Genomic DNA, 25,656 nt, shown 5'->3' with positions numbered 1-25,656 from the left:
ACAGGTGAGGCTGCTCTCATTTTGTCTGGGCCCCGTGAGGCTGCGACTAGGTCACACAGAACGTGGCAGAGGTGTAAGCTCACATCTGTGGCCTGGAGCCCTCTCGCCCCTTCCCAGTGGTGCTCCCCTGTATGGTTTGTCCCTCTGACCTAAAGTGCCTGGGCAGGTACCACCCGTCCCGGGTGGCCTTCAGCTGCGGTGCCGCCGTTGGGGGGCAGGAACAGTGAGTTTCCCCTGTGAGCACGTCACTTCAAAGTGTGTGCCTTCTGGGCGTCAAGAGACGTGAAAGCAGCTGGACTTGAAGGGGCCCTTTTGTCTTTGTGGGGGGTTTCAGCTGCTGGGTTTGTTTTTATTATAATTGTGTTTTTGTGCTCAGGCCCAGATCCCCCTAGACAGATGTTGTGTTGTCAGTAAATCAAATAAATAATGATCGTTTTTAAGAAGACCCTAAGGCAGGATGCTGCACGGACACGGATTTCTCATCCTGACATGCACACAGACGTCCTTCCGGAAGGTGGAGGCATATGTGTGTTGGCACAAGCAGTGTGCTTTTCCTTCTCAGATGCTTATACAGTGTTGGAAAGCGTGTGTCCCTCACAGCAGGTCCTGGTGGTGTTCGTGTGGTCAGGGAGTGACTCCTGGGCAGGGCAGTCCTTGGGAAGGTGTCACACCATCCCAGTATGTGTGCAATAGCCATCAGCCAAGCCTGTGGGGACCCTCGGGTGGCAGAAGCCACCTTTCCCAGATGAAGTGGCTTGTGAAGCGCTAGGGTCGCCCCCACCTCCACACCGCTTCCTGTGGCCAACTCTTCTCCAGAAAGTGAGTCTTGAGGGAGGGGTGTGGTGCAGAGTGTTTGGGTTTTGCTGCACTCCACTATGTTTGGTGCCAAACGGACACCAGTAACATTTTGGTCTGTGATAGTATAGACTACTGTTAGGGGTACCCAAGACTACCTACCCTGGGTTTTTGTTGGGAGAATTCACGTATACTCACAGCTGGGATTGATCCCAGGGAACAGACACAAAGCACAATCAGCCAACGGGAGAGGTATGGGGTCGAGGAGTCAGGGGGACAAAGTCCAGAGGAATCAGGCGCCAGTTTCCAGCATCCCCTCCTGGGGACTGAGGTGGGACACGCTCCATTCCCAGCAGGGCATTGTGACAATATGTGTGGGGTCTTGTCAGCCGGGAGGCTCGTTAGGGACACAGAGCAGGGCTCGGTGGGGCTGGTCCTCTGGGCCCCTCTCCCTGGCTCAGCCCAAAACCGCAGATCCCCGGGAGGACAGGGTGTCAGCACAGGTTGGGGAAGCACAGCTGAGGAGCAGGAATGCTCCCTGGACGCCTGCCCAGGGCCAGCTTAGCTCGGGCCTCTCGGGCGACAGCCTGGTCCCTCTGTGGAGCTCCTGCTACTCACTGTGTTCCTCTGCAGTGTGAGGCCAGCCCCCGTTGGCCTCTCCTGATCCATTGTGGTCTAGCCTCCGTGCCTGTGCCTATGCTCTAGGACAAGGCCGTGGCAGAGCCAGTCAGCCGGCTGCTAGAGACCACGCTGAGGAGCAGCCACCTTCCCAGCAAGGTCGGAGCCCTGCACGGTGCTCTCTACGTGCTGGAGTGTGACCTCCTGGATGAGACGGCAAAGCAGCTCGTCCCAGTCATCAGCGACTACCTCTTGTCCAACCTCAAAGGGGCAGCACAGTGAGTATAAATGGCTGCATGGGAGTCTCAGGGTGGACTGGGGTAGAGCGGGCACACATATAGGTCATGGGGTTGGGGGCTGAGGTCCCTGAAACACAAGGTCACCACACACTGTCAGCTCAGTCCCTACCTCATGGTTTCAGCTGTGTGAACATTCATAGCCAGCAGCACGTGCTGGTGATGTGCGCCACTGCCTTTTACCTGATCGAGAACTACCCCCTGGATGTAGGCCCGGAATTCTCTGCATCAATAATACAGGTGAGCAGCCTTGAGCACCTTCCCCCAGGATGGGAGTGAGTTTGTGTGCACTGTCACCTGTGGGGGTACCGTCAGGTCACTTTGATGTGGAGGATAGGCACAAGTGACAGAGGCCTGATCTCTTCCTTCTTGTTCAGATGTGTGGGGTGATGCTGTCTGGAAGTGAGGAGTCCACCCCGTCTATTATCTACCACTGTATCCTGCGGGGTCTGGAGCGCCTCCTGCTCTCTGAACAACTCTGCCGGCTGGATGCAGAGTCCCTGGTCAAGCTTAGTGTGGACAGAGTGAACGTGCACAGCCCACATCGGGCCATGGCTGCCCTGGGCCTGATGCTTACCTGCATGTACACAGGTGAGCTTTGGGGCTCCAGAGACTAGCCCAGGCCCACCTGTGCCTGGCCAGTCAGTACCACTGAGCTCCAGACAGAATGGGTCTCCTGTCCCAGTGAAAGAGAAGCGTGTGCATTCTTGGGATGCAGACCATAGGGCCTCACCAGCACTTGAGGGGGATTCTGGAGTATGGGGTTACTGGCTCAAGGTCACATTGAGCCGGGCCTGACTGCTGCACCCTGTGTACTTGAGCAAGATTGGGCCCTGGGCTGCCAAGCACTTCTGTCACCTGTTTTCACATCATCTCTCTGGGTTTGTTGAACCCCTCTGTGAGTTCAAGGCACAGTCTTCAAAGCAAGTAAGAGTACAGAATGATTTGTTTCAGGGAAGGAGAAAATCAGCCCGGGCAGAACCTCAGACCCCAGCCCCACCGCCCCAGACAGCGAGTCAGTGATTGTGGCTATGGAGCGTGTGTCTGTACTTTTTGACAGGTAAGAAAGAAAGCCCACCTTTTCACTGGCCTGACCTGGAATGCTCACCAGGAGCAGCTGCCTTCCCGCACACCTGTTCTCCTCTCAGCCTGGCCTACTTGGATCTTACCAGTGCACACCTCTCGCTCAGGGCTCTGCAGTAACGGGCAGTCCTTGGACCCTAGCACCAGAGGGTTTGGGGTAGACCAGCTCTGAGACCAGTCCAGGTGCTTGCCTATCTCTCCTAAAGGTTGGGGGGCAGCACCCTATCCGTATGGAAGCATCAGAAAAGGCATGTTACCAAGACGAGTCCTGCACATGGAGTTTTGAGAAGTAACAAAGACATCCATCAGACACTGCTGTCTTTGGGGAGAGAGGAGCCTTGCAGTCAAAGCAGGCTTGGCTGCATACTCCCAGGACCATAGGGGCACAGCCTTTGAGCAGCATTAGCAGCAGCTTCAGGAGGACTGTTCACTAGACTATGGTAAAGGTTTAGACAATAAACAAAAGCACCTCTGAGAGTTTGTAATTAACCCCCACCTTCCCTCGCTGTGTGTACTTCTGTCCAGAATTGGCTTAGCTTGCCAGTTCTGGAAAATGGGTTAGGCCCCTTGCCAGGCTCTTTGCCCAGAACTGGGCCCTGGGTTCCAGCCAGATGACATGATGGCATCTGTGTCCTTGGGAGGCCTGTTGTGTGCCACTCAGCCTGTCCTGTCCCTTCACTCGATCAGCAGGAAGTGTCTGGCTTTCACAAGAGCATCCTAAGCAAGGCTTTCCCTGTGTCCACTTAGGCCAGATGAGGTGTTGTGGAAAGCTGAGCATTGTGGTCTCTTTCTGTGTTGAAATTTAAAATGAGTGTTTATAGCCATTCTTCCATTGTATATAGATCTGTCAAACCCAGCCGCAGCTGAGTGGCAGGCAGGGGAGCCCATGCTTGGGTCCCTGCCTTCATGGCCCTTGTGCCCCAGTATTAAAATAAAACCAACATGTTAGCAAGTGCCCATCAGGTATGCAGCTTGATCATGCTCCAGACATTGGGTGGAGGACACTGGACTAACACCCAGTGGTGGGTGTCGTCAGATGCAGCAGCCTCACATGTGATGTGTGGGGCCACGGCTGGCATCTGCGCAGGGGGATCTGAGCACACACACATAGGAGGAAGCGTGGGCCCAGTTTCTGGGTCAATTCGGTGCTTGTCAGTAATGTACAGCTCTTCCATTTGCACAGCATTGGGGGTGCAGACCATAATCTTTGGGATTGGCAGGACGTCAGCAGGAGAATGTGTGGGTTCAGGTCCAGTAAGAAGAAAGGTCCTTACTGGCTGCGGTGGTGAAAAGAGGCTCATAGAGCATTTAGACATGGACAGAAACAGAACATCACATGGACAACATTCTTCATAATGAGTCTTTTTTAGTTCTAACGTCACCATCTCAAACCCTTTCTGCTTATTACTTGATATGACTCGGAAACTCCTCTGAGTTATCACCCCCCCCATACCAGGTGGAGGCCCTGGGTCTGTGCATTCACCTGTAGGTCCCTGGTGAGGTCTGCAAGGCAGGAGTCGCCTGTTTGCTGTTGCAGGTCACATTCTAGGACCCAGGGTGCCTCCCAACTGGCTTTAGACACGAGGCCCTCTTGGGGTAGGGCCAGACTCTAATTTGTGTCCCCTCCTTTTAGGGTCAGGAAAGGGTTCCCCTGTGAAGCCAGAGTGGTGGCACGGATCCTTCCTCAGTTTTTAGATGACTTCTTCCCACCCCAGGACGTCATGAACAAAGTCATTGGAGAATTTCTGTCCAACCAGCAGCCGTACCCACAGTTCATGGCCACCGTTGTATATAAGGTGAGGACACGGGGTCACAGGGCAGGGGAGTTGCCTGACGTAGACTGACCCAGACTTTCCAGAACAGATGTGCTAACCGAGTAGACTTGCCACTGGGCCCAGTTCTTCACCTTTGAAAACCAGCAGCATCCTTTTACCCAGCACCCATGTGTTGGAAGAGCTGTGGCCTCTGACTCTGTGGGCTTTCGTGTTTCTCAGGTTTTCCAGACTCTGCACAGCACCGGGCAGTCGTCCATGGTCCGAGACTGGGTCATGCTGTCTCTGTCCAACTTCACACAAAGGACGCCAGTGGCCATGGCCGTGTGGAGCCTCTCCTGCTTCTTTGTCAGTGCTTCCACCAGCCCGTGGGTCTCGGCAGTGTATCCTTCCCTGGGTCTGGGCCAGAGGCGGTAGCTCCTTCTCAAGCAGTCCTACAGGCCCTGCTCTCAGCATCTGGGTTGATAGTGTCTGTTAACGTTTTGAAGCCTAACCTTTAAAGAAACCCAGCTGTCAAAATGACATTTACCTTAAACCTTGACAGAGTGCAATGTTGGTAAGGGGATAGAAAAGGGAGCGTTAAAAAAAAAAAAGAAAAAGAAAAGGGAGTGTTTACCACACTGACTGGGACCGCCTGGAGAGGCGGGGTGGGAGGGATGCTGAGGGCAGCAGCCCATCCCTGTAGACCTCCTCCCACCCACTCGCGGGTTCCATGCAGCTGCATATGTGGCCAGTGCTGTTTCTCATTATTCCTTGTCCATTGTGCCTGTGTCATCCTCTCGGGTACAAGGCTTAAGTAAAGATCCAGTTCCCACCCCAAAAATGCTGGCTGCCAAAAGGGGATGTTCTCCTTTGGCAGCCTTCCCCCAAGACAGACCAGAGCCTCTGAGCAGACGGCTGTCCTGGTGCTGGTGGCAGGCCTCGCTCAGCATTGCCTGGGCCGGGTGGCCATGGCTCTGCCCTCACTCTGCGGGAGCAGGGCTAGTGGGAGCCTCAGCGGCCAGCGCTGTGAAGGGAGCCAGGTCAGGTAAGTACTGTGGAGTGGAGCACCCTCGCTCTGGGGCTCCCCAGGCTGCCTTGCCCGCTTCCTCTGTCTCACTGGGCAGAGCCGGGCTTCCAGCCAGAGTGGCAGCGTCCATTTGCCTGTTCCTGGTGTGGCTGGCAGGAGCCAAAGTGGGAGGCAGCTGCTGCTGCTACACAGTCCAGGTCCCTGGCGTCTGCTCCAGCCGCCTCTCAGGGCCCCCAGGGCCCATCTGTAGACCTGTGTTGAAGGACAGCCTGGTGAGGACTGGGAGGCATGCCTAGGAGACTGCTCTTCCCTCACTTGAGCCTTGCTCCCTTAACTCCTTTGCCAGCCTTCCCCACGTTATCAGCAGGATGGGCAAGCTGGAACAAGTGGACGTTAACCTCTTCTGCCTGGTGGCCACGGACTTTTACAGACACCAGATAGAGGAGGAGCTGGACCGCCGGGCCTTCCAGTCTGTGTTCGAGGTGGTCGCGGCACCAGGAAACCCGTATCATCGATTGCTGACTTGTTTGCGGAATGTCCACAAAGTCACCATGTGCTGAACGCCCACACAGGGCAGCAGCACAGAGCCGGGGGCCCTGCCTGCGCTGGCGTGGCTCTGCAAAGGCCTCCCCTCGAGTCGCATCAAGGCCAGGCAGGCAGTGTCGGCTCTGCCACGTGGCAGAGGAGCTCTTTGGCAGTGAGGCTGCGTGCAAGGGAACATGTGCAGTACCGTGGGGTTGAGCCTGAGTCCTCGCAGAGAGCAGGAGCAGTTGTGTCACTAACCCTTTGTGCTGCAGCTCCTCCAAAATGCCAGCTAACCAGGTGTTCTTTTCCTCTTAGCACCCAGCCTGCTCGTGGTCATCGGGTTACAGCTGCTCTTGTGTCCTAGGGCCTCTCTGCTGTCCCGCCGGCAGAAGGTGGCGCCAGTGGGCTTTCAGGAGCATTCCCCGGGGCTCTGGCCTGGGGGTCAGGACCACACCCAGTCCTGGAGGGGACCGCTGCGGTGTGTGCAGGTGGGGGGGGGGGCTGGGAACGTGACACCCAGCGCCATACTTCCTTTCTCTGATTTCTTCTCAGGATTTAAAGTTTAATTATATCAGTAAAGAGATTAATTTTAAGGTAACTTTCTACGCCCGTGTAAAGTATGTGCATTACCAAGTCTGTGCCGCATGTGACAGAGCCTGCGGAAGCTGCCCCAGGCCGGTCCTTCCCTGGCAGCCCCTGCTCTCTGCCCTGCAGCTTCCCTGCCCGCCCCCTTCGCCCACACACACACACACACACACACACACACACACACACACACCTACCTGTCTTCCTTATTAACACGCTGGCGATGTTCTGTGGTACCCTCCACCCTTTCTCACGAGTTCACTTCTGTTTAGAGATGTTTAGAATTTAGAGATGTTTCATGTTAAGGTGTCTGCGTCAGGAACTCACACAGCCACTCTGAGGACTGGAGGGTGCCTGCCCCCCTGTCCCATACACAGCCCGCCTGCTGCTCCCTCACCCTTCCACACTGATGGCTCTGTGGGCTCCATTCCCCAGTGAAGGACAGCTGTGCTGGCACCTAGCCAACAAGGCCAGCTCTCCTGGTTACAGGCAGTCTGTCGTGTCCAATGACGCCAGCCTGGATGTTGTCCGGTCCCGTCCCAAGCGGGGTCGGGCTGGGAGCTAACTGACCGCTGTGAAACCTGCTCTCCATGTGGCCTCTCCTGTGTATTAGGGCCCAGGCGTGTAGTGGAATTATATTTGTACCACTCTTGGTCAAGAGCAAAGCTCGGCATTTGGCAACTGTTAGAGAAGGACCCCAGCACCCACTTGGCCCCCTTTGCAGCTCAAAATGTAAAGTGGGCCTCCTTTCAGGAGGATGCAGATCTGTACCCACTGGATACGTGATGGGGCTCAGAAGGGGTAGTAAGGAGAAGGGCTGGGCAGTGACTGGCCGGCCCACGTCCCCTCAGAGCTGCTGCTTTTACCCCAGGCCCAGGCCGCTGGACCAACTTTCTGTTTCCAGCCCCAAAGTAGCCAAATCATCCAGTGCAGATGAGGCATGGACATTTGGGTTGACCTCTGCTGGGCAGAGCTCATGGTGTGCCTACGAGTGGGGCCATGCTTGCTGTCTGCCTGTGAGGCTGGTGGGTACTCTGCTGTCTGGCCCCAGAGGCAGGCCGGTTGCATGATGACTGCCATGTGGGTCAGTTTGGTCCTGAGTTCAAATGCAGGCAGTGGTTTGGGTATTTCATGTGGTGAGTGGAGATCATTTTGAAGCCCTTTTCCAGAGCCAGAGGAGGAAGCGGAGGAGGAGGAGCCTTGGTACATGGTTAATTACCCTTACATCTGGCTGGGTTTGGGCCTGATATCCCACCACAATACACAGCCAGCTGTGGGGCACACACCAAACTGCCTGCTGACCCCCTGCCCCAGAACTGCCATCCTCTTCCTACCCTCTCCTGATACAGCAGTTTGGGAATTTCTAGGGTGCAGGGTTTTCCCACCAGCCCCCACAGAGGCCCCACCAAGCAAGGGCATGAGCAATAGAAATGAGTCCCGCTTTTGAGCTGGATGGAAGGGAATCTTAAGAAGGAAATCTCCCATGTCCCCCACCTCTGCTGGGCTCCCATCTCTCCCTGCCACCTCCTAGAAACCGCCTGTCTCTCACCCCATCACCTCAGCGGCTCCAAGACAAGAACATCACAGGCCAGGCTGCATGCTGTTCCTGGTGAGGGGTTTACATTTGTAGGAAGTAACACTGTGAATGTAAGGTTTGGAACCATCCCCCTTAGGATCCATATCACTGGGCTCACCTGGAAGCGTCATTGTCTTCCCTTGTTTGCCATTGATCCAAAATAGTCGGTGCTTAACTAGGGGCCCTGGAGCTTAGCTCTGGCTGTACGTGCTGACCCCAAAGACTGGCCTGTGTGATCCGAAAGTGGATGGGAGTTGGTGAGTGAAGTTCTCTAGCCGGGGATGAGTACGTGTGTGTGTGTGTGTGTGTGTGTGTGTGCGCGTGTGTGCAGATCTATCATTATATGTATATCAATATGCAGGTATGCAAGGCTACCAGGAATGGCCGCGTAAGTTTTTTGCAGAAGTTGACTTTTCTTAGATGTGCCACATGGAGCTGGCTGCATGGCTGAGGTGTCTAGGAACCATGTCATTGCTCATTAAAATCCTACTTAGGAAAGGGTCCATCCACTTTGCCAGCTTTCTGCACAAGGAATTAATATTTTAGCAAGTTCCTAGAAGTCTGTGGCAAGCAGCAATCCTATCATCAATCCAAATTTTGTTGAAAATACTAATTTGGCAGGTCTATTTGCCAGGGAGAGGGTTTGTTTTCCTGCCGACACTTTTCCACAAATTTGAATGAAGCCAGGGCCATGCCCTTAAGCATGGCTCCTCCAGAAACGCGCCTCCCTCCCCTGCTGCCCCGCCAAGTGCTGTGGGCAACTCCCAGCTGTCTGTACCCGCTTCTCTTGTCCTGTCATATTTTTGCCAGCAAATGGATCCTTTCCGGACGATGAATGAGGCTGACCCCTGCAGACACCCCGAATGTAGCATCAGAAGGCCTCACCTCTGAAAGGACCCCCACCGCACCCAGGCCGCCCCCTCCTTGCGGGGTGTCACTTGCAAGTCCCCAAGACCATGAGGCAGCTTCCTCCGGGGAGCTACAGCGAGCCCTTGTTGGCGGTTCCTTTGGAACAGACAAAACAGCAATAACTGCTCTTGGCTGACCTGCAGACAAAGCTTCCTTCTGCTGCAGGGCTGCAGTGGGCGTGGTTCTCTGGGATTTGTGGGGAGTGGAATTCATTTCCTCTGATACTGTGAGCATCCTTCCTAGCAGCCGTCCTCACTTTGTTTTGTCCTTCCCTCTGAGGGAGCCCTTGAAGCCATGGCTCCCAGCCAGGGTGACCATGGGGTGGTTCTGTGGGGCAGTGGGCAGCAGCAGGGGTGCGGCCTTGCTGGAGAGCTCGGAGGGCTGTGCTGCTGCTGCTGGCCTGGGCATGGCCTCAGCAGGGAGTGGCCCACTCAGATGGCTGTGACAAGTGAAGGTGGCCTGGAAGGTTCTGGGGTCACTTTCCCCCATGCACCTGTCACTTTTAATGCAGTTGAAGGAACCCCCTCACCCCACCCTGAGTGCTTCTGAGAGCACCTGGCCCTGGACAGTCACCACAGTCTCCCAGTGCAAACTGGATGGTGACCACCGGCGCTCGAGGACCCTGGCCATCAAGGACCTGTTGCAGGTGGCAGGGCTGAGCTAAGTTTGGCCACCTGTCCATAATCACTGCTTCGTGCTGCGGCTGAGCGTCAGCAGGGTGTTCACCCCTGCCACACCGCCACCACCTTCCCCCGACACTGGGAGCCAGCAAGGCTATGAGGGGCATGTCCCGGAGCCCTGGCCTGGACTGGACTGTCCACTTCCAAGAGGAGAGGGAAGGACTGACATGCGATGTGTATTTAAATTTTTTAAATTGCTACAAACATTGTGTATCTGAATTAAAGGGAAATGACACTACATGCTACTGGGCTGCGAGGCATGCTTATTCTCGAAGAACCTCCACCAGGGATGCAGGATGAGGGTGAGGAAGTGGGCCCCAGACGTGAGCCAGTCAAGTGACGTCGTCATCTGTTCACACCAGGGCCATGTGGTTTCAGCATTGAATCTCTGCCTCCATGTGCAACTGGGCCCTGAGGGGTGCTAAGGACACCAGGGTAGCTGAAGTGCTCACATGGACTGTGGCCTGGCCTCCGAGCGCCCTGCAGGGCCCCGCTGACTCCTGGGCTTCTGGCTCCCAGCCTGTCAGCTTTGAGCTTCTGAGTCCTCCCTGCTCCTCAAAGTCTTACCTAATCAGCTGAATGGGGTACCATGCTTCTTAGCTCTGGGCAGACCCCTCCTGGGGAGCTTTGGCAGTCGGTGTTGTCGGCAGTCAGCAGTCATCTTGGGGTGCAGGTGTTTTGCCCACCAGCCTGCACAGACAACTAGGCGGCAGGCTGCTCAGGTGGGGTACCATTCACCCAAGTCTCTTGGGTTCCCGTCAGTTGGCAAGAATCAGCTGCCTGTTGTCTTGGCAGGGCAGTCCCAGAGCCCACACTATAGCAGGTACCAGCAAGGGAGACACGGGCACCATAGTCCTTGCCCTTGGGCTGGAGAATGATGAGCACACGGGCTTCCCCCGGAATCTGTGACAGCCCTGAGAGCCTGGTGCCAGGAGCCTCAGGACCCCCTTCCCCTGCACAGGGACCATGGTGGAGTGTCTCCCCGCTAGGGCTGCAGTCTCACTTCGGCTCTAACATTCCATGGGGCTGACTTGAGCTCCCCAACTGTCTCCTCTGTGATATAATTCCAAAGCCTCTGATGGCACCTTAAGCTGCCAAGGCTGCGTCCTCCTTCTTCGTCCAAGCCTGGACAGCCAGACCCTGCCTGGTGCATCTGAGCACACCTGGCCTACCCATTGTTTCTAAAAAGAAGGGTCCCAGAGCCCCTGGTGTGAGTGGGCTTTGCTGCTGCATATCCCCCACTTGCCCTCCTGCCGCCACAGTAGAGGTGCCCTCAATGGAGGGCAGGACCTCACTTTTCTTGAGAAGCTCCTGAAGCCCTTCTAGATGTGTTGGGGGGCTGCCCCTTGCCCTCGAAGCAGCCTGGCAGTAGTCTGAGTGCCACTTGGTGGCATGTCACCAAGACTCCATTTGGGGAGCCATGAGCATGTCCTGCAGTTTCTACTGATTTGGGGGTCTTGACAGCCTGGCCCCTGCATCTGGTCAGATGGCACTTGCCACTAGCCTCCCAAACAGATGTGGGGGCTGCTCCAGTGGCCTTCTCCCTGTCAGCCATGTCCTCTAGGGAGCCTGAGGGGCACGTGGAATGTGGGTGAGTCCAGGGTAGCCCTTGCTGCAGGGTCGGGGCTTGCCCACTGAGGCAGAGTGCTGACAGAGAAGAGTATGGCTACCTGGAGATGTAGGGAGAAGGCCAGTGGGGCCAGCAGGGAGCTGGGTGGCAGCTTGGAGCTTCCTTCCACTGTGAGCCAGGCCATCATGGGACAATCCTTGCACCCTTCCACCGGGACAGCCCATCCTCCAGCCCGGTCCTCCCAGGGCTCTACCCTGCCACCCCGGCCACCCTCCAGCCACATTTCCACATGCCTCCCTGCCTTTGCCCAGAATGGAGTATTTCCAATGCTGAGCTCACCTGCCCACTGTGATAGGCTCGGCTCACCAGTGCCTGCTCCTGGCAGGTGCCAGAGGCTCCTCACAGGGACATCTGCTTCCTACCCGCAGCCCCCATGTCAGCCTAAGTACCTCAGACGGAGCATCCATTCACGTGGAGATGGAGGCTTACAGGGGCCTCCTGCTGAGGCCTGACTACCCCTTCTCCCTACAGGTACTGCCGGATACCCAGCCCCCGGCCCTCTGCCTCCCTATCCCTCAGAGACTGAGGGTCCCAGCAGGCCATGCAGCTGTGCCAAGGTATGGAGCTCCTCCCCACCAAGGACAGGCAGGGCCCTCCCCAGTGGGGGCAGCTGGGTTTTTACCCTGCCAACCCCTTCCACCTAGTGGGTACCTGCTCTGGGAGGACCACATGAGGGCTCTGCTTCCAGAAGCTCTCCCAGGACTCCCCTCTCTGGGGGGGCTTCCAATGCCCATTGAAACCTGAAAAGACATTTGGAGTCCAGCCTTTTACCCTGACTCCTCTGGACATGCCAGCTGGAGGGGAAGTAGGTGGTGCAGACTCCTCCTTGGGAACCACCTGTGTGGGACACCCGGAGGCCAGCGGCTGCCTCTTGGAAGCAGTGGGACCAGCTCTCTCAGTGTTTCCCAGGCAGGGGTCCATGGGACAGCAGCTTCTCCTGATGAGTATTCACCATCCCCAGCCAAGCCAGTATGCCAGACTGCCCTGTCCAGTAGCTCTGCCCATGTGCCAAGAGGTGCCAGGAGGCAGCCTGGCTCAGCCCTTGGAGCTGCGCTGGAGAAAGCCCTCAGGTGGGGCTGAGAATTTTTATCTAAGGACTGAGGGCTTCCTGGAGGGCCTTCCAGTCACTCTCCGACATCCTGAGCACCACGTGCAAGGCGCCTACGCCTGGAGGGTGCTGCCTGGCCGGGTGGCCGTGTCCCTGTGTCCCCAGGTGACTGCCTGGAGAGGAAGGAACTCCTATAGGAAGCTGATAGCAGGCCCAGGCCTTGAAGCAAGAGCCAGATAAATGGGGCAGGTGCAGGCCCCTCTGAGCGTGCACACGTGCCCCTTCTGCCCGGGCGTGCTGCACTTCCAGCTCTGACCCTAATCTACCCACCCATCCTGGGTACCTCCCACTCTTCCACCTGAGCGACAGCTCCCTATTCCAAGTTCAGCTCTTGCGTTCTAGGCCAACTTGGAGCGAGACTCACGTGCATGGTCAGATCTGAGGAGGACCTCTATTAACCATGGTGATTTTCAGCCTGGACTTTGGGAGTCCCTCCCCTAGGCTTAGCCCACCGCCAGAATCCCACAAATGCTAGCAGGCTCACTGATGGCCCATGGTTGCTGGAGCCTGGCTGGGTGCCTGCGCCTAGGGGACAGTGCTGGGGCCTGTCCAGCAGGTGTGCTGGGCTCCTGCATTTAAACCATTGGAGTTTAATCTTTTAATTTTGTTTTGTTTTGTTTTGTTTTTTAATTTTTATTTATTTATGATAGTCACAGAGAGAGAGAGAGAGAGGCAGAGACACAGGCAGAGGGAGATGCAGGCTCCATGCACCGGGAGCCCGTGACATGGGATTCGATTCCGGGTCTCCAGGATCACGCCCTGGGCCAAAGGCAGGCGCTAAACCCCTGCGCCACCCAGGGATCCCCTAATCTTTCCATTTTGAATGTTGATGCCTTTAGGTGGCGCTTTGTCCCCATGGTACTCACAGGTTGCGTGGCCCTGCTCTCCTCTTCTGGCTGACCATCCTGCTGACATCAGCTGGCCAGCCTCAGGGGACACCTCAGCCCATCCTCATCCTGGCTCTCAAGCCCACCTTTCCAGTTCCCCGAGGAATAGTCATGCTGTCTCATTGCTGGCTCTGTCTTACTCACCTTTGTCCTACAGTGTTCCCCCAGCCCCACCACTGCTAGCCAGCCCTAGCTGTGGCCCTGGCCCTTGAGACATCATCATGAGCCTCAGTCAAACTCTGGCAGAGACCTGCTGAGAGAGGGTGAGGGTCCTATGGCCACCCACTGCCAGTAGCCACCCTGCCAGCATCCCTGCCTTCCAGGAGGCCCCAGGAAATGGTGGGGAGATTCTTTTAACTGGGAGCCTGCCAGCCAGTGCTCCTTTAAGAGAGGACACAGCACAGGGTCAGACTCAGCTCCAAGCCAGCCGCTTGCCCTCTGGGTGATCTCCCCTCTCTACCCCTTCAGCTCTTCACTTGGAACATAGTGACCATGAGGATCAAAGTAGAAGATAATTGTGTGTAGCTCATAAAACAGTGCCCAGTGTTCAGAGAATACTCAAATTCTTATTTTCTCACTTTTGCAAGTGTTCTGAACCCATGGTCACACAACTAGAATAGAAAAATAAAATGGCCTGGCTCAAGGTAGATCCAATTGGCATGAGGGAAAAAGGGAAGAAGGACCAAAATGGAGTGGGAAAGACTTCAGAGAGGAGGTGATGTCAGAACAGGGTTTTGCAGAATGAACAGGAATTTGCCAGTAAGTCCAAAAGCAAACTCTAGATGATCAGTTGGGAAGGGAGAGGGGCTACTTAAGACTGGTCCCTTCATTTGTTCATTTTGTTACTCAGCAAGCCTTTATTTAGCAAACCCTTTTCTGTAGGCTCTGGGGCTACAGGGAGCATGCCGCCTACCAGGTAGAAGTGGGTGTAGGTGCAGATGGTTCTGAGCAGGGTGGTTAGGGCTGTGGCGGGGCTGCCCAGGGTGGGAGGGACCAATACATACTGCCTGCCTACTGTTCTCGGCCTCAAGAACTGCCCTGGCTTCTCTGCTCGCCCATCACCCAGGCCAGCAACCAGCAACCTGCAAGGAGGGAGACAGGTGATCCAATGGACAGAGTCCCACTCTTGCCCAGCCTGGTATTGGCACACTTAGTTTCCAGTCACGGAGTGTGCATGCACTGCCGGGGGGATGCTGTGTGTGGAGCGCATGGTGGGTAGGCAAGGGCTGGCATGCCTGCATGTATGTCGCCGAGGGTCCCTGGGGGTATCTGCCTCCGTGCCCCCTCCTTGCTGCCCCCCCATCTCCATCTTTGTTGGCCCTGGCCCCTCATTTTACCCCACCCTGACTGCCTACCCCCCACCCTCTACCCCCGGGCTCCTCCTGGGCCCCTGGTCTGTGCAAGTGGGGCGGGGCTGAGCTGGGGACTCGGCTTGGACCCCAGCACGCTGGGCTCCCAGCAGGTGAGGCCTGGTGGCCGGGCTGGCGCCTGGGCCGTGGGTTTGAGGTCTGGCCCACTCGCTGCAATATTGATGGCCCGTCAGGGCAGCCCTGATTCCTGCGCTTTCAGTTAAAAGGTTTCTGTTGTTGTAGCTTATGCAGTTGCTCTGTTGCTATGGAAACGTGACATCAAAATGACGTTTCCCGTTTAAAAGCTTTTAACTAAATTCCTGCCTGTCAGATGTAGGCCCCATTTTGAGCGTGGAGCTGCCTTCCAGGAGTGGGGCTCCCGCCCTGGTGCGCAGACCACAGGCCCCGCCTGAGCGCGCTCCTTTAACCCCGCAGGTACCTCCGGCATGGCAGCCGCCGAAGCGCCTGGCTACCTCGTGTCCCCTCAGACGGAGAAGCACCGGCGTGCCCGCAACTGGACCGATGCCGAGATGCGTGGCCTCATGCTCGTCTGGGAGGAATTCTTCGACGAGCTGAAGCAGACCAAGCGCAACGCCAAGGTGTACGAGAAGATGGCCAGCAAACTGCTGGAGATGACAGGCGAGCGCCGGCTGGGCGAGGAGATCAAGATCAAGATCACCAACATGACCTTCCAGTACAGGTGGGCCCCACGCGCCGCATGCCTATGTACTCCGCGCACCCCATACACCCGCACGCACCCCCACGCCCTGGGCTCCGGCTCCTTCCTGTATAGGTGGGCCCCACGTGCCGCACCACCATGCACCCCCACGGCCAGCACTATGGCTTGGCAGCCAGCCATCTGTGCCTAGGCTGCTGCCGCGGACCCCCTCGGTGCTGAGGTGGGAAGGCCCTGTGTGGGCAGAGCCGGGCCACGAGATGGGGCCTCTACAAACTATCTGCCGCCTCCCATCAAGGAGAGGGAGAAGCTGAGGCCCAGCGAGGCAGAGCTGGGGCGATCAGCACCCTTCCCCAGACCCTTGACACAGGCGCCCACACAGACGACTCCCGCCCAGCCTCCACACACCCTCCCGCCAACCAGGATACCACAGGCTGGCCACCCAGGCATGGCTCAGCTAGGCAGAGTGGCTGCCGTACAGGCAGGGAAACCGAGGCCAGGGGTGAGGAGGAGGCTCAGCTCCTAAGCCTGCAGTCCTGCCTGGTGCTGACACTGTCATTCCCAGCAACCACTGAGCCCAGACGTGAGTGCTGCCAACACGGGCCACGGTCAGGAGCAGGGTGTGTAGTAGGTCTGATACTGGAGCCCTGGACCACCCAGGGGCCCCACTTGTGGGAGGGGCCTTGTTTGTGGAAGGACAGGTGTGGGCCTATGATGCCTCCACCTACCCCCCCGTGGCATGAGGGGAGCTGTGAGTCAGGGCTGCCAACAAGGTTCCCAGGCAGGGGAGCTCTGGCCCCTGGGAGGGGTGAGGGGGCAGCTATGGCCCCACGGGCCCAGTGTCTCTGGGTGTGTGTGAGCCAAGCCCATCTGCAGAGGGTCATGGTGTGCAGAGGGTCCTGGGTAGGGCAGAGATCACAGCAGTGCAGAGGGTCCTGGGTGCAGCCAAGGTCACAGATATGGAGTGGGTCATGGGCATGGTAAGGGTCACAGGCAGGGCAGAGGTCATGGTCTGACTGGGGTCTTGCTGGGGGCCACAGGGGGAAGACTGGTAATGAGATTGGGGCCACAGGGCATGCTGGCAAGGGTGGGCCTGTCCACATCCCCAGAGGATATGCAGGTGCCCAAGGTGGCTGCTGTGAGCAGGGAGCAGAGGTGCAGCCAGGGCTGGCTGCACACAGGGCTTGCAGGCTTGCCCTGGGCACCTTGAGAGGGCTGTCCCTGGCAACAGTAGGCAAGGAGCCGACTGCTGTCCTTCCCCCACCCCCGGCCTATAGCTCTCAGCCTGTCATGACACCCAGTCGGCTATTTCCAGTTAACTTTCTGTGGCCCTGGGAGGAGGAGTTGCAGGGCCTGGACCTGCCTGAAGACCCATGTCCACCTGCCGTCCCAGCCCCCAGGCCGGCCCAGGGGCCAGAAATGAGGCAACCATTAAGGGTCTGAGGGCCTCAGTCACCACATAAATAGCAGCCACCTGCTCATGGTGCAAGGGATAGGTTGTCTATAGATGCGTGTGTATTCCCATTCCTGCCACCTGCATGCACATGGAGAGCCCTCTATGCCTGCTGCGGGGCAGGGGAGCTGCAGAGGCAAGGCCGGCTGCTTTACCAGCTTCCCATCTGACTCAGTAACTCATGGGCTCTGATTGGTGTCTGGCAGAGTTGTTCATTATTTATCCTGAGAGCCATCTTCAGAGTCCCAGGGGAGGCATTCTGTTCCCTTCTTGGAGGTGGGGATGGGGGCCAGGGAGCCCATAGGCCATGCAGGTGCAGCAGAGTGGGGCCTGGGCCCTCCAGTGGGGCACCCCTCCAGACCCTCGGTGCTGGGGGTAAGGGCTGCACACATGTACAAGACTGCAGTTTCCCATTCCCGGGGGGGTGGGGGTGGAGGTGGGAACTGAGCCCTAGACCACAGAGCCTGTAACAGGCTGATGCTTCAGTTGGTCGACTGGTTCTTCATCTGTTTCTTTCCACCCCGACCCAGAAAGCCTCCCATAGCAAAATCTTTTCTTATTTTCTCATGGTAGCTCCTTACATATTGAGGTTGTCAGGCTAAGGAAGCCTGTGGGGGTGGCCAGGTTCCGTGGAACATGGTCTCTTGGAATACCGTTCAGGGGTCTCCTGTGCCAGAAGCAGGCTTTCCCTCATTTCTCCAAGGAGAGCCTGACTTGAGTGGTCAGAGCAAGCACAGGGAGACCTCTCAGGGTGCTGGAGGGGAGCCTAGGCAGAGGTTGGGTGGGGGCCCCAAGCACGGTCCTCAACTTCCCACACCCGGAATTTGTGCAGCTTCCAGGGTGTTGGATGGTCCTGGGGTCAGGAGACAGAGCAGCCTGTGCCTCTGTGGCCTGCTCCTGGCTTTCTACTCTGGACATCCAGGCTGGTGGATGAAGCTCCTAAGGCCTCCTCCTGCTGCAGCTGGCCTCAGCTTGCTGCCATGGGCCACAGACCCCCTTGCTGTCCAGGTGGGCCTATTTGCTGAAGGCAGCTCAGTCAGATGCTCAGCTCAGTATTTCTAGTGAAGAGTGTGACCAGGGGCCCGCGCTGGAGGGAAGCCCACATCAAGAGACAGGAGCCATCGGCCACAGGGGTCGCCAGAGCATGAGGGCCTCCATCCCCGGGAGAAGCGTGGGGCAGGAATGTAAGGACCACAGACTAAGGCTGGGTCTGATGGGCAGGCAGCAACCTCCCAGTGGTGGCCTCCTTCCCAGCTCTTTTGCAGCTGAGTCTTCCCATCGCTGACCTCCCCAAATTTGGCCAAGACCCAGGGACCTACAAGGCCTGTCTGGTGGGGAAGGGCAGGACACAGGGCTGGACGGGGCTCCAGCCCACGGTGGGCAGAGCTATGCTGTGCATACCCCTGGCCCCGGAGTCTAAGTAGGAATGAGGAAGATCAGGCCCAGCCCTGCTGCCTCCTGGTACCTTCAGCCAAGAATGTTTGTTGTTTGCTGGGAACTGGGCATTGTCTTATTAGATTCTCCCTGGAGCTTGTGACGAATTTACTTTGCTCATCCCCATTTTACTGATGTGAAAATGAAGGCTCAGAGAGGTTAATGAACCTGCCTAAGGTCACACAGCAAAGTGGTGGAGATGAGACACAGCTCAGATGTGTTGGACACTGAAACCTATGCTCCTAACTCCTGTGGTTCTCACTTCTAAGGCAGTCTCTTTAGAAAAACAAATTTCTTATATTATGATACCTTATGGTTGTATTATATCATACTTATATTTTATTCCTATGTTTGTATATTTTATTAAAAGGAGTATTTGTTCACTGTAGGGAGTTTAGAGATTACAGAACAACCAGGACGGAGGCAGTTCAGCCCAGCTCAGGCCCTCACACTCCCAGATGACCGTATTCACGTTTGGGGCGTGTGCTTCTATTGTCCCCGGTGGGCTAGGTCCCCAGCCTGACTTCTCTCCGAGTCTAATGTCACCCTGGCTCTGGAGTCCTTCTGGGGAGGCTGTCTGGCCAAGAGTGGTACCCGCCCAAGCCATGCAGCTCCCTGGGCCCCGGGGCTCTCGCACCCCTGAGCACCCCTCAGCCGAGGGCCAGGCAGGACAGGCCGGGAGCAGCTCCGTTTCTCACCCTTGGCTCTTGTGTCTCTCGTTTCAGGAAATTAAAATGCATGACAGATAGCGAGTCCGTCCCGCCCGACTGGCCCTATTACCTAGCCATTGATAGGATTCTGGCCAAGGTCCCCGAGTCCTGTGATGGCAAACTGCCGGACGGCCAGCAGCCGGGGCCCTCCACGTCCCAGACCGAGGCGTCCCTGTCGCCGTCTGCTAAGTCCACCCCTCTGTACTTACCGTATAACCAGTGCTCCTACGAAGGCCGCTTCCAGGACGATCGCTCCGACAGCTCCTCCAGCTTACTGTCCCTTAAGTTCAGGTAGTGTGTGTCTTCCTTCCCCGCCTCCACGACCAGCGGGGCCAGGAGCCCGGCAGCCAGAGAAGGGGCTGGGAGCGGTGATGGGCAGCGGCTCTCGGGGCGGCGGTGTCGTCTGCCATCCCTGGCTGGCTGCAAAGGCCTAGGTGGTGTGCAAGTGCCTCCTGGGACAGGGGGCCTCAGGCAGGCTGGCCTCAGACGGGGAGGCCACAGACAGGGAGGCCTCAGGCAGGGAAACTGCAGACAGGAAGGCTGTAGACCAGGAGGCTTCAGACAGGGAGGTCGCAGACAGGCCTCAGACTGGGAGGCTTCAGACGGGGAGGTCGCAGACGGGGAGGCCTCAGACCAGGAGCCCTCAGACCTGAGGCCTCAGACCAGGAGGCTTTAGGCCAGGAGGCTTCAGACGGGGAGGCCTCAGACCCGGAGGCCTCAGATCAGGAGGCTTCAGACCAGGAGGCTTCCGACGGGGAAGCCTCAGACCCGGAGGCCTCAGACCAGGAGGCTTCAGACCAAGAGGCCTCAGACCGAGGCTTCAGATGGGGAGGCTTCAGATGGAGAGGTTTCAGATAGGGAGCCACAGAGAGGGAGACCTCAGACCGGGAGGCTTCAGACAGGAGGTTTCAGATGGGGAGGCTTCAGACCAGGAGGCCTCAGACAGGAGGCTTCAGATGGGGAGGCCTCAGACTGGGAGGCAGGTGGTATTGAAGTGCGGGCCATCATGTCCATAGTCTGGTTTTGGCTCCTGGCTACATCACTTTCTAGCTGTGTGGAAAGTCCTTGACCTCTCTGGGCCTCAGTCTCCCTCTGTGAAATGGGGATGAATCAGCACTTTGTCTGAGGGTGACTGGGAGTGTCATGAGAGAGAAGGAACTTGGTGTGGGGCCTGGGACATGGAGGAAATCCAATGTCCCATTCCCACCAGCCCCCAGTTTCTGGCTCCTGGGCTCCCCATCACCCCCAAGCAGATCCTGACCTGGCTAGGCTGGCTGGAAGGCATGTTGGGCTGAGCCTCCAGTGTGCTCCCCTCAGCTGGTTGCAGTGTACGCGCCTGTCCCCTCTGATGTCCCTTCACAGACGTCCTGCTGGGCCAGCTCCGGCCACCTGAACCTGCCCTGGAGATGCCTACAGACAGGTACACAGGAGGCACACTCCTGTGCTGGGGAGGCCAGGGGAACCAAAGGAGGGACATTAGGGCTCGGCTTTCAAGGGTGAATAGGAGTTGGCTAGTCTGAGAAGAGAAGGAAAAGAGTGGGTTTGACTGGCCCTGCCTCTCCCGCAGCCCTGGCCTCCAGGTCTGTCAGATGGGGGTAAGATGAGGAAGGTCTGGTATCAGGGGCTGCCAGTTGGTTTGTCCAGCGCCCCTTCCCTGGATGGGATTTCTCAGCAAAGACCCCAAACAAGAATGCATTTGTGGATGGCCAGGTGGAGTCAGCTAGAAACCTGAGGTTTATGGCCAGGTGTTTTCTGTGGATTGACCTGGTTCCCAGACTCACAGCTGCCCCAGGCACCACGCAAGGGCCAGGATGTGGGACTGGCACCCCTGCCCCTGAGACTGGCCAGGTCACCATTCTGCTTCAAAGCATGGGGCCCAGGCAAGGAGACTGGTGGGGTCTGGCCAGTTAGAGCAGGGATGCTCCCCAGCCCACAACAGAGAGCACAGGGCCTACCACCCGGTAGGCTACCTTTGCCTCCCTGGAACTACCAGAGGTTCCAGTCCTGGGGGAGAGGCCACACTGCCCTGCCCCCCTCCCACCCAGTCCTCTTCATCTCTCCCCCCCGTGTGGCTGCTACTCCTGAGCTCCACCTAGGCTACAGGGGGTTTGGATTATCCTGTGACCCAGGTCACTGGATTGCCTCAAGGCCCACAGGACGGCAGTGCCTACAGCCCCCTGGCCCCTTCACCATCCTGGGAGGAGGGCTACAGCCCTCCTCACCTGCTGGACCAGGGGGAGGGAGGGCAGAGCAGTTGCTCGGCTACCAGGGGCTGTTTCCCATGTGTCCACTGAGGTGGGTGGGAGAGTCAGGCAGGCGGAGCCTCTGGTGCCCTGATTGTGTGGCCGGCCATCCACACGCTGGCACTGTCCTTCCAGGTCGGACGAGCGGCCCGTGAAGAAGCGCAAGGTGCAGAGCTGCCACTTCCAGAAGAAGAAGCTGCGGCTGCTGGAGGCCATGCTGGAGGAGCAGCGCAAGCTGAGTCGCGCCATGGAGGAGACGTGCCGGGAGGTACGCCGCGTGCTGGACCAGCAGAATCTCCTGCAGGTGCAGAGCCTGCAGCTCCAGGAGCGCATGATGAGTCTGCTGGAGAAGATGATTGCCAAGTCCAACGTGTAGGCTGCCGGGTGGGCTGGCGGGCGGGTGGGCAGCCAGGGCCCAAGCAGGCTGGCCATACAACACAGGCCGGCCGGGCCAGGCCAGGTCCCAGAGGGAGCCAGCCTCACGCTGGCCCCTGGGGCTGCTCCTGGATCGGACTTCCTGGTGTGGAAGCCCCTCCTCAGACACAGGCCGAGGACACCAGGTTACACGGGGGTGATCCCCCAGTGGGAACTCCTAGAACCTGTTCTCCGGTGTGGTGACTACCGATGATACTTGAAATGGCTTTCGGCATTAAATGTGTGATTTTTCATGACTCCCTGGAAGCAGAGTTCACCTTTCCAGCTCAGAGGGAATGCGCCAGGTTGGTCTATTCCAAAAACAAAAGCATATGGAAACAGGCAAGTGGCAGCTTTGCACTCGTAACAGAAACTGTCCTGAAGGGGAGATGCCTGCCTGCCCCTCCCTAGAGTCTGCAGCAGTACTCCTGAGGTGGCCTCTGATGCCACAGCAAACCCAGGGAGCCTTCGGCCCTCTCCTTGGAGTACTGGGTGCTCCAATCACCTCCCAGCAAGAAGGCTAACAGAGCAATGACAGCTACCCACAGGCACCACCCTGTTCATTTTCCTAGGCCTGGGGGTGTCACGCTGATGAACAGAGACCTGGCCTCATGCACTCCCGTTCCAGGCGAGGAGGCAAACGCGTGAAGAAGGAAATGACATGATAGCAGGTGGTGGTCAACGCAGGACAGGAAGGGCTGGCCCCAAGCATGAGGAAGCCTCACAGAAGCAGCCAGGCAGTGCAGCCAGGCCATAGACGCACAGGAAGCTTTTGGGTGTTGTGCTGGCCGGGGCCCTCTGAGCAGGAGGTGGTGGTGTCCAGAGCTGTGAGATAATGCTCACCTCCCTGCCTCTGCCCTTTCCAGCAGGAAAACCATTCCAGATGCTTCTCTGCTGAATTCTTCCTAAGTCCTGTTGGCCACTTGGGCTTTGGTCTCTGACTGCAAAGGATGAAGGGCACGGGAGTGTCTGGCCCCCCCGGGACCAGCATGTTGCTGCCCACCCAGCAGGGTTGTGAGGCAATGCAGCAAGTGACATGGTTGACTTTTGACCTAGAAAAGCTCCTTCTGGGTGCTCCTGAGCAGCCCCATGGCAGGTGGGATGAAGGCAGGGGTCCTGCCAGGAGGCTGTCACAGTTATCCTGGTTGACAGTGACCCCTCATGGGACACTCCAGTGGCCTTTGAAGTCAGCCACCCAAGGTCATGCAGGTGGAGCAGAGGCCAGTCGCAGGCCTGGCTACAGAGTCCAGAGGGCAGAGCCAGATGGAACAGGATGGATGCCCCTGGCTCACCACCTCGGGGACCTCCCCAGAGCACATGTGCATGGACTCAAACCATGCTGCTTTGGGACCCAAGGCAGTAGTTCGGTGAATGTATGACAGGAGGCTCTGCTGAAGTGTGAACTTGCCAATTTCTTCCAAAACGGTCAGTGTTCCCAGCAAGGCCAGTGTCAGCTACCAGCATGATGTCACTGAACCAGTGCTGGGGAGGCATGCACAGAACAAGCCCCAAAACCCCACCACACAGGAGACTGAGGGAGTGCCTCATCCTGAAGACCTGAACTGAGGGCTGATTTCTGGCACAGGAACCCAGCTGCTCCTGAGACACGATGTCCCAGTGAGAACTTGATTGACAAACACTCAGCCTGCTGGCTATGCCAAGGCTGCTGGCTAGAACCCCATCAGAGTGGCCCAGGGGTCGCCGAGATGGCCACAGACTGTGGCTCCAAGTGATGCAGGAGCTCTCTTACCTTAACTGTCCTGGTGCTCCCATGGCTGTGGCTGTGGCCATTGGCATACCAGGTTTAACCGTCCTGGCACTCCTGGAGCTGTGGCCATGGCTACCAGGGTTAACATAGTGGCAGAAGGCAACAGTTGCAGTATGTTATGTAGCATTTTTGCCTCTGTAATTAGAAGTCATTTGCACTATTTAACTTTCCCAGCTGTCTCTCTGAGTGTGGGATCAGTGCTGTCTCTCTCCATGTCTGCAGATTCTGTGCTGCCCCATACTCTGTTGGGCTGGAGCAGAACCGATGTGGTCAGGTGGAGGCCAGCCGGACAACTGCCTGCGTCACGCGCTTCATAAATAGTGTGTCTGTAGGGAGTCTCTGATTTCTTCTGTAGTTATTGGTCCATTAAGGGGGAAAGTGACTCTATTAGTAAACACTAAGCTGTTTGATAAGATCCAGCAAGACAATGATCCTTTTAACGCCAAAAACTGAACTCCAAAACCAAACAAATATGCTTTCTCTCCCTTTATTATTTAATGTTGGCATTTATATAGCTAATGCATCAAGACAAACAAATAAGTGGGATAAAAGAAATGAAAATTGCCTTTATTTTCAGATGATATTTTTATATTCCCAGAAAACAAGATATATAAAAGATCAAGAACTCTTTAAACCACCTTGAACCTGTGGATTATGAGAATGGAATGTTCCATTCAGGGTCATAATTGAGAACCGCAGGGATTCTATGAGCAAGTTTAACCAGAAAGGTATAGGATCGACATGAAGAAAACTACGGTTTTATTGTAAAATCTAAAACAATTCCTGAGCATGTGGAGAAACCGCATACTCCTAAAAGTGCCAAAGTAAAGTGTCATCATCTTATTAATGTAATTCCAGCAATATTCTCAATAACATTGTGGGTTTTTGTTTATTTTGAAATGGAAGAAAGTTGTTTTTTTGCTGTTGTTGTTGTCATTTTTTAATTTGAAGTCAGCTCCATGCCCAGTGCAGAGCCTGACACTGGACTTGAACTCATGACCCTAAGATCCTGACCTGAGCCCAGATCAAGAGCCAGATGCTTCACTCACCGAGCCGCCCAGGTGCCCCTGAAGAAAGTATTTTTAAGTTCAAATGAAAAAGGATTGGGGCAGAGGTCTAAGGCCGAAGGATGAGGAAGACCTTCTGGGCCTCATGTGGCGCTGGGAAATGCAGAACAGAAGCAAAAAGTGTGCAGTCACACACCCATGCAGCCAGTGTGCTGTCAGGGTCAAAGCTGGAAAAACATGAGACAGAAACTCAGACTGCACTAGGGGCGGCAGGGCCCCAGGCCAGCCAGACCCAAGCGGCTTCCTCCCGAGGAGCTGACCGCATGCATGCTGCCCGGAGCCGGTCCCCGAGCCTCTGCACTCACAGGGCCCTCCATGCTCTAGGAGGCCCTGAAGATGTCACAGCCTCTGTTCCTCTGGGTCCTTGCCACCAATTCTAACACCTAACAGACCTTACTAGAAATCAAACCTAAAACTTAAAAATTGGACTCATTTCAAAATAATAAACCCATTACATGTTGACATAAACAGCAATTGAATGAAAAATACATTTTCCAAAACAAAAGGTTTTCAGGAGAAGAGGGGCGTTGTGTCACAGCTGGCTCCAGCCTCGGGCTGGTGGGTGTCCACGGGAGACCCGGCGCCGCATGGACAGGTGTTTGGAACAGAAAGATCATGGTGGACACCTCTCCCAGGAAGGACACTGGCTGTGCGGGCTAGTTGCAGTGTGGACTCAGCCCACCAGCTCTTCCAGAGTTGTGTTGAGCCTGCAGCCAGCCATTGGTCCTGTGCCTCGGGGACCTCTGTTCGCCACGCTCTGTAACGCTGTACCGGGCATTTGGAAAATTCTGGTTCTCGCTGTCATGCGTGTCTTCTGTGCCAATACAGTGCACAGACACCATCAGCTGCTTGCTCTCACTCTCCCACCCTGACCGCAGAGCCTTTCCCAGGGTGGGTTATCGAGCTCACAGCGGTGGAGGCAGCTCTTCCATGGTCCTGACCTTGGCACAAAAGCCAGAATCTTGCCACCGGCCACCACAACCACGTGACTTGTTTTCCCCATAGGGACAGCTCCCTTTGTTGGTTTCCAAGAGCACATCCACCAGGCGCCAGAGGCCTTTCAGGTGAA

The 25,656-nt window shown here is 56.6% G+C and overlaps 2 protein-coding genes across 5 annotated transcripts in view; both read left to right on the top strand.

The window, feature by feature from the left end:
* HTT (huntingtin) overlaps nucleotides 1-6,696 on the top strand; it is a 141,045-nt gene extending 134,349 nt beyond the window's left edge. For all 3 annotated transcript variants that reach the window (XM_072803748.1, XM_072803757.1, XM_072803743.1), the window contains 7 exons: nucleotides 1,501-1,691; nucleotides 1,835-1,949; nucleotides 2,087-2,300; nucleotides 2,664-2,769; nucleotides 4,426-4,588; nucleotides 4,787-4,947; nucleotides 5,920-6,696. In XM_072803748.1, the coding sequence (XP_072659849.1) occupies nucleotides 1,501-1,691; nucleotides 1,835-1,949; nucleotides 2,087-2,300; nucleotides 2,664-2,769; nucleotides 4,426-4,588; nucleotides 4,787-4,947; nucleotides 5,920-6,133 (1,164 nt within the window). In that variant the 3' untranslated portion in view covers nucleotides 6,134-6,696. The remainder of the gene's footprint in view (nucleotides 1-1,500; nucleotides 1,692-1,834; nucleotides 1,950-2,086; nucleotides 2,301-2,663; nucleotides 2,770-4,425; nucleotides 4,589-4,786; nucleotides 4,948-5,919) is intronic.
* MSANTD1 (Myb/SANT DNA binding domain containing 1) lies at nucleotides 5,460-21,843 on the top strand. Of its 2 annotated transcripts, XM_072803760.1 has the most exons (5): nucleotides 5,460-5,591; nucleotides 11,950-12,035; nucleotides 15,258-15,522; nucleotides 19,111-19,386; nucleotides 21,474-21,843. In XM_072803760.1, the coding sequence occupies exons 2-5, from the start codon at nucleotides 12,020-12,022 to the stop codon at nucleotides 21,712-21,714; spliced, it is 798 nt and encodes a 265-aa protein (XP_072659861.1). In that variant the 5' UTR covers nucleotides 5,460-5,591; nucleotides 11,950-12,019; the 3' UTR covers nucleotides 21,715-21,843. The 2 variants fall into 2 exon arrangements, with proteins under 2 accessions (XP_072659861.1, XP_072659865.1); XM_072803764.1 differs by lacking the exons at nucleotides 5,460-5,591; nucleotides 11,950-12,035 and adding an exon at nucleotides 14,483-14,611.
* The last annotated feature ends 3,813 nt before the right edge of the window (nucleotides 21,844-25,656 follow it).

Source organism: Canis lupus, chromosome 2 (assembly GCF_048164855.1).
Source record: "Canis lupus baileyi chromosome 2, mCanLup2.hap1, whole genome shotgun sequence".
NCBI lineage: Eukaryota > Metazoa > Chordata > Mammalia > Carnivora > Canidae > Canis > Canis lupus.
The sequence above is the reverse complement of the archived record's forward strand: the minus strand, read 5'-3'. Positions and strand labels throughout refer to the sequence as shown.